Source organism: Crotalus tigris, unplaced genomic scaffold (assembly GCF_016545835.1).
Source record: "Crotalus tigris isolate CLP2741 ecotype Arizona unplaced genomic scaffold, ASM1654583v1 scf7180000020432.61181, whole genome shotgun sequence".
Lineage (NCBI taxonomy): Eukaryota > Metazoa > Chordata > Lepidosauria > Squamata > Viperidae > Crotalus > Crotalus tigris.
This window is the reverse complement of record NW_024098022.1, coordinates 25,491-37,727: the sequence shown is the minus strand read 5'-3', so window position 1 is coordinate 37,727 and position 12,237 is coordinate 25,491. Positions and strand designations below refer to the sequence as shown.

At 34.7% G+C, this 12,237-nt stretch overlaps 1 protein-coding gene across 3 annotated transcripts in view; it reads left to right on the top strand.

Moving 5' to 3' along the window:
• Positions 1-12,237, top strand: part of LOC120318778 (tyrosine-protein kinase Blk-like) — a 31,226-nt gene that overhangs the window by 16,448 nt on the left and 2,541 nt on the right. For all 3 annotated transcript variants that reach the window (XM_039366838.1, XM_039366837.1, XM_039366839.1), the window contains 4 exons: positions 2,442-2,594; positions 8,799-8,978; positions 9,727-9,803; positions 11,814-11,964. In XM_039366838.1, the coding sequence (XP_039222772.1) occupies positions 2,442-2,594; positions 8,799-8,978; positions 9,727-9,803; positions 11,814-11,964 (561 nt within the window). The remainder of the gene's footprint in view (positions 1-2,441; positions 2,595-8,798; positions 8,979-9,726; positions 9,804-11,813; positions 11,965-12,237) is intronic.

Sequence of the window (12,237 nt, the reverse complement as noted above, 5' to 3'; positions counted from 1 at the left end):
TTATCAAGTTTAACATCAATATAACCTCCTTTGTATCACAATCAATAACTATACCTAACAAAAATAATTGTGGAGTAAATTTTACCCTCCTTTTAAAAATTCTCTGGATATTCCACCATATCTTAATCCAGAATGCTTTTATCTCTCTGCACGACCACCAAATATGATAATAAGTAGCATCCATACAACCACATCTCCAACATTTAGGTTGTAAGTCAGGGTACATAAAAGACATTTTTTGTGGATCAAGGTGCCATCTATAAAACATTTTATAAAAATTCTCCCTTAAGTTCTGTGCTTGTGTAAATTTGACATTTCTCACCCAAATAATTTCCCAGGTGTCCAATGGAACTGGCTCACCAAAATTCTGCGCCCATCTAATCATACAATCTTTAATTAGTTCCGTTTCTGAATCCAATTCAACTAAAACCCCATAGATCCTCTTAATGTGGGTTTGTCTTTGATCCTTCACTTGCTTAATAAGATTTTCATCTTCTCTGTGAAAACCCACCTTACAGTCCATCTTCCATCTATCTAATAATTGCCTATATTGGAACCAAGAATAAATAATATTTTCTTGTGCTAACTCTTCCCGTAATTTTAACTGCCAGTTTTGTCCATCCCATTTAAGTAACTGTCTATAGGACACCATATCCATTTTAACCCCTCTTTTTATTCCTTCTATTGCATGCCAAGGTATAGCCCATAATGGTACTTTGAAATCACTTTTATAATATTTTCTCCAAACCCTAAGTAAAGAAATTCTTAAGATATGAGATTTAAAAGCCCAATCCATTTTTTTATTAAATATTAAATAGGCATGCCACCCAAAAAGTAAATTCCATCCCTCTAAGTGAAGTATATCAGAATTTGTCAAATTTACCCAGTCACTAACTAATGTTAAAACCACCGCATCATAATATAATTTCAAATTCGGCACCTTGAGTCCTCCCCTCTCACGGAAATCTTGCATAATTTTAAACTTAACCCTTGGCTTTTTCCCTGCCCAAATAAATTTATTAAGGCCTTTCTGCCACTCAGTTAAATTGATCTCATTCTTCAAAATCGGTATCATTTGGAACAAAAAGAGAAACTTGGGTAGAATATTCATTTTTATCACTGCAATTCTTCCCATGAGGGATAATTGCAACTTTTCCCAATTCTTCAAGTCTCTCTGTACCCTAACCCACAACCTTTCATAATTATTTTTAAATAATTTTGCATTAGAAACAGATAGCATCACCCCCAAATATTTTACCTTATTAACAATTTCAAAACCCGTCAAGTTAACCAAAGTCTGCTTCTCCCGACTAGTCATATTTTTAGGTAAAATTTTTGTCTTATTAACATTAATCTTAAAACCCGAAACCAAACCATAATTATGAATCAGCTGTAATAATTTTACTACAGAATAAGTAGGTTGCGACAAAGTGATAACCAAGTCATCCGCAAAAGCTCTTAACTTATACTCTTTTTTATTAACTTCTATTCCTAAATTGATTTTTATTAAATATTTAAAAGTACAATCAAGAAAAATAAAACAGAAAAAGATAAATAGCACATTAAATAAAATAAAATAAATAAAAAGCTGACTGTAGTTTAGATCTATCTAATTAAGTCATCAATATAATATGAACTATAACTAAGAAGAGGAAATTGCACTGATTTCTGACTTATCTAAGGAACCTATCCTTGTTTAGCAAATCAAACCAAGACTTAAATGTTAACTTCTTATTTTAAGAGAAACCCACACTTTATATGCAGTAAAAGCCCATGTGTAGAATTATAGCCCAAGAAGAGTTTTCATCTTGTATTGAATTCTGCATTAGATTTGTTTTTTTCAGATACCACATTATTTTTTGTCCTGTATTCCCAAAACTTATTTGACTATTCCCCTTCCACTTCTCTCAGAGGTAGAGGAAATGGAAACCCATCAGTGCTGTCGCAAATATATTGTTTGTTAGTTGCAAAGCTGCAATAAGGGCAAGACTGAGAAACTGTCCGTTTGCATTAGTATTTTTCACATACAAATCCTACCTGCATGAGTAAGATCACCACAGAGCAGATGATTTGAATAATTACTGTTCCCTGAAGCAAGTGATCTATGATGATGATGATGATGATGATGATTCCATGCATTTCACACATTTACCCCATTGCATAAAGTTTTGGTATCAGGGTTCTACTGTTAACATTATGAAAGGATCAAAAGCTTTAGTGGGCAAGGTGATGCAGCAAAATGTGAAAATCTCTGCTTATCTTGATTCTTTCCTTACCTTCAGGAAAGATATCTGGAAGTTCTCTTCTTCCTTAATTTGGGGAGAGAGGTGGCTTTTCCAACCTCAAAACAACAGGAAACTGTCCAAATGATTTTCGTTACCTCATTCTCTGAAAATTTATCTTTGGTTTGTCGTACTTCCTCTTTGTACCATCCTGCACAGCTAATGAGAACGGTTTGTGCCAGAGGCTAAGATATCCATGCAAGACTCTGACTCCACAAATACCCTGGGCTGCTGATGAATGGGAAATCCCACGAGACGCCATAAAACTCATCAAGAAACTAGGAGCAGGCCAGTTTGGTGAGGTGTGGATGGGTAAGTTAAGACTGATACTATAACATCCATGGTTTTATGAAATCCCTTATTTACTCATTGGTATTTTATTCCTATCCTTTTACTTCTACTCTAATTAAAAGAGAAAGAAAAAAGTTTGATACTGTCCATTCCATATATGAGCTCTTGCTTTTCAGTTGAAGGGTATGACATGCGAAGAGGAAGTAATGGCCTGTGTGAAGATATTAGGCTTCCATTTGGTTTCAACTTTATAAAGTGCTTACAAAAATGGCAAAATTGTGATATTTAATTGCAATCCATTTAAGAACATTAAAATAATGGTATCAGATCAATCAAGACCCCTTCTGATCTACTTTCTACATTACACAAGCCACACCTACACACTCAGGAAGCTTACAGAGAAGATAGATAATTCTCTTCTAATGTTACTCCCTGAAAATCTTATTTAAGGCCTGTTTTGGATGTGTACTTTCTTTTAAATCTGAGTATTTTTAGAACTTCTCCCCACTGTAAATAACAAAGACAGCCATGCAGGAGGGAAGGGAGTTAAAAACAAACTGGCAGAAGCATCTGTATAATTGAAACCAAACCCCTTTTCTATATGTGTTCTTTTAAAAAAGGGCAGGGCTTTGATTGTATAATCACAGATACCATTTTTACAATTTTTACTACCACCACATTGGTGGACACCTCTAGCAATTACCTATGGAACAAATAAGCCTTGGGAAACCTTTTTTTTTCCTACTGTGTCCCCATGATGTTCTGTCCTCTTCCCCAACCCATATATAGGATAGCCTCAAATCATTTTAGCTGTTCTAGTGTTGAAGTGTTTTAGACATTTTCTTCCAACAGTATTCAAGGACCACCAAGATACATATCATATGCTAGGATTTGTCATTCATATCCTTCCTTGAAGAAAGCCAGATAATTAAGGTTACTTGAATGAGAGGCAACGGAGTAGAACAGGGACTGACATGGGGGATGGTTAATTTTGCAGTGGTATAGTAGTCAGGAGCTGAAAGAGGGATGGAGAATTCTTCAGCTCCTCAGTGGGAAAAAGTGCTTAGCATTGGCTGTGTCCTTGAAAATAGGGAGGAATCATCATCAATTGTAGTAGAAATGAAGGCAGAATTGATGAGATGGAGAGTTAAAATATTGGAATGGCATCAGGGAATCCAAGTTCAAATCCATTCTAAGCTGTGGAAGCTAAATGGGCAACTTTAGGTCAACCTATCTCATATGGTTGCAGTTATGAGAACAAGTAGAGTAGAGGATAAAGTATATCGCATGTTATCAGTGGGACTTTCTCTTCCTGATGATGCTTACCCATTCTACCAAATGGGAAAATAGGCATGCTCCAGGTCCCTTCCTTTAAATGTTGCCATCAAGATCTCATTTTGTATCTCCCGCCCCTGGGAAGAAAGGGGGTGTGGTAATCTATGTTAAACAGAATCTATCCGCTACCTTGTTAGAATCAGATCCTTACGGAAGATATGTTATGCTTGAACTTGGTTTATATGGCAAGAAAATTCTTATTGTGGGGTTGTATGCACCAAACCAGCAACAGGAGCAATTTTATAGGTTACTACATCAGAAAATAACTTTGTTGGACTATAGATCTGTGATTTTAATGGGAGACTGGAATGGTGTCTTAGATATACAAATGGACAAAAAAGGCTCTTCTACCTTTTTTAAACAGGCTAAATTACCTAAAGCCTTTTTTGATATGAAAGAAGATTGGGAATTGAGAGACTATTGGCGTGAACGTAATCAAGAAGAAAAGGATTTTACGTTTTTCTCAGATAGACACCAATCTTTCTCAAGAATTGATTTCTTTTTGATCACAACAGATTTATACAACAGGGTGAAGAATGTAAAAATTTTTCCTAGGACATTGTCCGATCATAGTCCAGTTTGGATGGAACTGTTTGTAGAGAAGGAAGATAGGAGATCCTGGAGGGTGAATGAGAATTTATTTAAACAAGAAAAAAATGTTCATAAATTAAAGGAATGTTTAAAGGAATATTTTACTTTAAATATGAACAAGGGAACATCAATGTCAATGGTCTGGGATGCAAGTAAAGCTTTTATGCGTGGTATTTTGATAAAAATGAATAATTTGCATAGACAGAAACAGACTCAGAAACGGAAAGACTTGGAAGAGGAGATTAAATTAAAAGAGAAACTTTTAATTTCAAATCCCTTAGATGAAAAGGTTAAAGGAGCTTTAAAATTGTTAAAAACACAATTTAACATGCTGATGGCTGATCAAGCTGCAACTAATTTGCTATTTATGAAACAAAATACATTTTGTAATGCTAATAAACCAGGGAGATGGTTGGCTTATCAGTTAAGAAAAAAACAGAAACAGAGGAATATAGATAAAATAAATTATAATGGTAAATTGGTTTATCAGAAAGAATTGATTAAGAAATCTTTTTTAGAATACTATCAAAAATTATATAAGGGTACTAATATTCAAATTACAGATATAAATAATTATTTAGGCAAAGTTAACTTTCCTAAATTAACAGAAGATCAGGAAAAAAAGATTAATGGTTTAATTACTAAGGAAGAAATTGTTACAGCTATTAAACAATTGAAATTGGGCAAAGCGCCGGGTACGGATGGGTTGACATCTATTTATTATAAAGCTTTAGTAGAAGAGATGACTCAACCGTTGTGTGAACTGTTTAATAATTTATTACAGGGGTTAGAGATCCCTCCATCCTGGCGTAATGCATTTATATCATTGATTCCAAAAGATAGTCAAGATTTTACTTTGCCTAAAAATTATAGGCCTATATCTCTTTTAAATGTGGATTACAAAATTTTTGCAAAAATTTTAGCTAACAGGCTTATGGGGATCTTGCAGCAGTTTATACATAGGGATCAATCGGGTTTTATAACTGGAAGGTATATGAAGAATAACGTTAGACAAATTATTAATTTATTAGAGTATTTAGAAAAGAATAACCAAGTCTCTGCAGGCCTGATATTTTTGGATGCTGAAAAAGCCTTTGATCAAGTGAATTGGCAGTTTATGCTGTGTTTAATCAAGGAGATGAATTTTGGACAAAATATATTACAAGTATTATCCAATATATATCAAAAACAGACTGCTCAAATTATTGTAAATGGGGGTTTGTCAGAGGCTTTTGTAATAGAAAAAGGAACAAGACAGGGATGCCCGTTGTCTCCGTTATTGTTTGTTTTAACACTGGAAATTTTGTTGATTAAAATTCGGGAGTCTCAAGAAATAAAAGGAATAGAAATTAATAAAAAAGAATATAAATTAAGAGCCTTTGCAGATGACTTGGTTGTTACTTTGTCTCAACCTGTTTCTTCGGTGGTGAAATTATTACAATTGATTCAACAATATGGACGTGTTTCTGGCTTTAAAATTAATAATAATAAGACCAAAATATTAGCTAAAAACATGACTAATGGTGATAAACAGGCTCTAGTTAACTTAACAGACTTTGAAATTGTTGATAAGGTAAAATATTTGGGGGTTACATTATCTGCTTCTAATGTAAAATTGTATAAAAATAATTATGAAAAGCTGTGGATGGAGGTACAGAAGGATTTAAAAAACTGGAATAATTTACAGTTATCCCTTATGGGCAGAATTGCAGTTATTAAAATGAATGTCCTGCCAAAGTTTATTTTTTTGTTTCAAATGTTACCTATCTTAAAGAACGAACGTAATTTAGATGAATGGCAAAAAGGTATTAATAAATTTGTTTGGGCAGGGAAAAAACCAAGGGTGAAACTTAAAATAATGCAAGATTTTCGTGAGAGAGGTGGACTCAAGGTACCAAATATGAAATTGTATTATGATGCTGTAGTATTGACATTGATTAGCGACTGGGTGAATTTAACAAATACAGAAATACTTCATTTGGAAGGCTGGGACCTATTTTTTGGATGGCATGCCTATTTAATATTTAATAAAAAAGTGGATTGGGTTTTTAAGTCTCATATTATAAGAAACTCTTTGCTAAGAGTGTGGAGAAAGTATTATAAAAGTGACTTCAAAATACCATTATGGGCTATACCTCGGCATGCCATAGAAGGTATAAGGAAAGGGGTAAATATGGACAAGGTCTCTTACGTACAGTTATTAAGATGGGATGGCCAAGACTGGCAGTTAAAATCTTTGGAAGAGTTAACACATGAAAACTTAACTTATTCATGGTTCCAATATAGACAAATAGTGGATAGATGGAAGATGGATTGTAAAATGGGCTGGCTTAGAGAAGATGAAATTTTTTTAAAACAAGTAAGAGATCAAAGGCCAACCCATATTAAGAGAGTTTATGGGGTTTTAGTGGAATTAGATTCAGAACTTGAACTAGTTAAAGATTGTATGATTAAATGGGCACAGAATATTGGTGAAACGATTTCAATGGATACTTGGGAACTTATTTGGATAAGAAATGTTAAATTCACACAAGCGCAAAATTTAAGAGAGAATTTTTATAAGATGTTTTATAGATGGCACCTTGACCCAAAGAAAATGTCCATTATGTACCCTAATCTACAGCCGAAATGCTGGAGATGTGGATATTTGGATGCTACCTATTACCATATTTGGTGGACGTGTAAGCATATAAAAGCTTTTTGGATTAAGATATGGTGGAATATTCAAAGAATTTTTAAAAGGAGGGTAAAATTTACTCCGCAATTATTTTTACTAGGTATTGTTATTGACTGTGATGCTAAGGAGGTTATATTGATGTTAAATTTGATTACAGCCGCTAGGTTGTTAATAGGACAATATTGGAAGAAGGAATCTTTGCCTACTTTACAAGAATGGTTTCATAAAGTTTCGTATTTGGCAGAAATGGCAAAGATTTCGGCTTTCTTAAAGGAGCAATCTCAAGAAAAATTTTTTGCGGTATGGGAAAAATGGATAAATTTTATACAACATAATTTGGATATGGAAAAATATTATTTAGCCTTTTTATAATTTGTAATGATTGTTTTTTCTTTCTTTCTTTCTTCTTTTTCTTTTTTTATATATATACATTTTTTATGTATTATTATTCATATATTTTTTTTTTTTATATATATATATGCTTTATTCTTCGTCTACTTTCTTCTTTCTTCTTTCTCTCTCTCTCTTCTTTTTTATTTTTTTTTTTCTTTTTTAGTATATATTATTCATTTTAAAGTTTATGTTATGTATATTATTATTATATATATTATTACTGTGATTTTTATTATTATTATTAATTATTTTATAAATTGCAAATGTTATTTTTAAAATATTTGTTAAATAATCCTATATTCAGTTCTGGGAAGTCGGGGGGGGGTGGGGTGGTTGGGGAGGGGGGGGTGGATTTTTATTTGTAAAACTTTTGAAAAATTTCAATAAAAAAAAAAAAAAAAAATGTTGCCATCAAGTGGGAACTTGGAAGCATGCTTTTTCCACAGCAGCCCCTGCCCTAATAAAACCTTCCCCTTGAAATCCAGCAGGCCTCATCCTCTTAACCTTCCAAAAGGCCCCAAAGTATTGGATCTTCCCCCAACACTGAGATAAGTTGAGACTGAAGCTTGAAGACAGTGGTATAGTTGTATCAAAGATGATTAGTTCTATTTTTGCTTGAATTGCTTTGTTTATTGCATTGTTTTTATGTTGCTTCATTTCATACAATGGTTCTGAGCCAGCCTTGTGTTTCTTAAAGAAATCATCCTGAATTTCTTAATATAAATCTAACAAGCAAATAAAATAAGGGTCTAGTTTCAATCTGTGGTATTTTTAGTTAAAGAAAAAAGAATCAGATAGCAGTTGGTGGGAAAAATTCTGATCAGCCACAGCCAGTCATAATAGATATAGCTATGCTAAAGTAATAAGCAGTCTGTTCTAATAAATGATCACACCCTCAGTTCCAAAATCTTGCCATACAATTCAAAAGAAAGATTTTTAATGAGGAAAATATGCCCAACAATTCCTCCTGTTTGGGGGAATTTATGATTCCCTGTCCACTTTCAAATCTTCCCATGGTTTAAAAAGCCCTTCCCTTTCCCCAGTTTTTATTTTGTTTCCTATGAAAACTTTATGGAAACTTTGACACTCTTATTCGGTGGTTTGCTCCCAAAAGGTGGTGGGGCAGATTTGGAGTGTTCTGGGGGCTGCTGATTTTAGGTTTGAAAGCCACCATTTGCCCACAAACCTGTTTTATATAATAGTCATTAATCCCCCCTCCCCCTTTGCAGGTTACTACAAGAACAATGTGAAGGTTGCAGTCAAGATGTTAAAAGAAGGCAGCATGGCCCCCGATGCCTTTTTGGCTGAGGCCAACTTGATGAAAAGACTTCAGCATAATAAGTTGGTTCGATTGTATGCTGTGGTGACCCAGCAGCCAATTTATATTGTAACAGAATACATGGCCAATGGTAAGGATGTCTTGTTAATCATTCTAATGGATCTCTATCGGTGCTATAGATCTGAACTAAGCAGGCCAAACCTGATTGTAGGGGTTTTTTTTCCCCAAGCATTGTGGTTTGCTTAATGAGCCTCAAATATTTGGAGTAGTCTATTTTCCCTGTTCATAGGGAAAGGTTCACAGTACAAGCAACTATCAAAGTAAATTGCCCAAAGACAACACAAAGCCTGTAATTTTTCCATCCTTACCTTTGTTAGCATTTTGAGTGCAGGAACTCTGTTGTTAACAGCGACCTATTTTAGGGGAAGCATCTAGTCTTTCTCCTTCAACTTTTTTCCCTCTTTTTTCCCCTTCTCTAGCCATTTCCCAAAGAAGGGACTGAGTAATGTTGACAATATGATTACCAAACCCAAGGCTGTGCCATAGGCAGGCCACACTGATAGTAAATCTATTCATAAATATAAACAAAATTTTATTGAAGAATCAGCAAATTGAAAAGTATTCTAAGAGGTCAATTCCCAATCTAGTAATATAGTAATGCAACCATTACAAAATCATTTCAAATCTGATTTTTTAAAAAATCACTAATTAAGTGGTATAATTCTCGCCCCTTGGCAAGATTCAAAGCCTAAAGCTGAACCCAAATACCAACTGAAAACTGACTTAACTAATAAAGTATTCTCACATCCACCTTTATGAATATTTATTTCAACCAAAAATGTCCTTATATTTTTATTGCTGTTTTTATTTTTGGACAGGAAGCTTGCTTGATTTCTTGGACACCAATCAAGGGAAGAAGCTGTCTCTTTCAAAACTGATAGATTTCTCTGCTCAGGTAAATTATTTAATGCCCTAGTGGTACAAAGTCTCATTATCTTCTCAACCTAGAAATTATATAGTATCAGAATCCCCAATCATTGTCTATCTAGCTTTTTTCAAAAGAGAGAAGAGAGGGGGAAAGGTAGCACAGATAAGCATAAAGGCTGGAGACAGAGAGGAAAGAAGGGAAGGGGAAGGGACAGAAGTGGAAAGTGCTTAGGAACTTAAGGGAAGGAAGCATGTGAGCACAGGTCTGAAATGATAATAGATACTAGATCGATCCCCTGTATTGTCAACATGATGGGCAACAAAGCATGTCAGATTTGAAATAAATTGAAACCACCCCAAGTTGCTTTTGGCTTAAGGAGAAAATACTGATACAATTAGGAAGAACTTAAGGGTGTCTCATGGAAGAGCTGAAGACAAGTTGATTGCAACATCTTGAGGACATGAAAAAGCAAAGATGGTGCCATGAGATGTTTCTGGTATGATTAGATGCAAATGGGGAGTAACCCAAAATAGAAGTGATTGACATATAAATTAGGTGGTAGAGAAAAAAAAATGGAAAGAGTTGCCAAAGAGAGTCAAAATGAAAGAATGTGAAGGAGTAGTGGAGGAAGACAAAGAAAAAAAATGTATTGAAGGGGTATCTGTGAGAGACAAAAGAAAAAGAAAAGAAACAACAGAAATAATAAGAAGAGACACAGAGAGGTTTGTTTCCCGATCACCACTGAGATGTAAATTCCAGCAGATAATCTCTGAGGGAACATGACTGTGAGCCCCCCAAAAGAGGTTTCCTGGTTATTGTATCATATTTGAAGATTCAGGCTCAATTTTATGTATTAAATTTACATGCCACCCATCTCCTCAATAAGGTGAGTCTCTTTACCCTATCATGACATTCACCAAATGGTCATGGAGAGATCAGTTTCAAAGCCTGACATGCCTGACAATGTTGTGGTAAAGACTGAATGCAGTAGAAGCCCACAAAATACTTTTTTGAGTTATTTCCATGAACTATAAAACACATATTGATTGAAATGCCAATTTACTTCAAATTGTTTCACAAAGTACCTGCATCATGAACACAGCCAATACCAGCAATAGATGACTACCAGAAGTAGAGTCTAGTAGCAAATGTCATTGCAATAGTGTTGTTTGTGTAAATAGGCCCCAGGCACACCAAGCGATGACCCCTTATTTCTACACAAAAGTTAAAATTAGAAGGCTATCAGTGTGCATTTGGTACTGTGGTCAGCCTCACTAGTACACTGAGAGGAAATCAAGACCAATATTTATCACATTGACATCAGGACAGGAAATAACACTCTTCTGGGTGCTCCTTTTTCCACTGAGGTGAGCAGCATTTGAACAAAAAGCAAATCAGTTTAGGCATATGACATAGTTGTGGAAAATACATTTTCATATCCTTTTTGAAACCGTGTGAAAAAAACCCAACAAATCTATATGGAATTTTTTAAAATGTAGTGTCCTTTTAGTTAGAAGAAAATAAAAAGCTGTGGGGTTGAGCAGAACATCAGGGCTATAGAGCTTTGTTTGCTGGCAGAAGATCTAGGATTGCATCTTAATTGCTAATACAGTAGGAAAGTCATTTTCAATAACGTGCCTGGCTTAGCAAGAGCAAAAAATGACTAGGATTTTCATTTCCAGAAGCCGCAAGCAAAAGCCAAAACACTTTTCTGTTTTGGAATTCACTACAGTATTACTCAATTTTCCATTTTTTAAAGTGTTTTTCCCAAATGGATCTGTTAAGGACAATGGCACTCAAAAAATCACATTAGTGAATGTAATGAAAAAGAGGAAAAGGACTTGCAAAACTGTAAATGTGCAAGCTGATGCAGAAATATGATGGAACCAACTTGCAATTAAAAAAAACTGAGAGAAATAGAAATATGTGGCTCTCTTTATCCCTCACCAAACCCAGAAACTCTCCTCTCCCATTGAGCAAGATAACCTTTGGATTATTTCACCACCAGACATGTTCACTGTTGACTATTTCTCCTAGATTGCTGAAGGGATGGCATACATTGAGAGAATGAACTTCATCCACAGAGACCTCAGAGCAGCCAACATTCTGGTCTCAGAGTCCCTTTGTTGCAAAGTTGCTGATTTTGGCCTGGCTAGACTCATAGAGAATGAATACCTTGCACAGGCAGGTTAGTGAATCTTTGTGGTAAAAGAGATAGAATTGTGGGTCATATTCCACTGAACAAGAAAAGTCTGGAGGTAAAAGATTTGCTTTTTTGTGCACAAGGTTTATTACCTGACTACAAAAGAATGCTGTCTGGTTTCAATCATAGAGTCAGCTGGTACAAAATGGAGCTGTCAGTGTACTTACTGGACAATCATGGTGATGTCACATAATGTTGTTACTTTAGGAGCTGCACTGGCTATTAATTTATTTCTGAGTATAAGTCAAAATGCCAGCT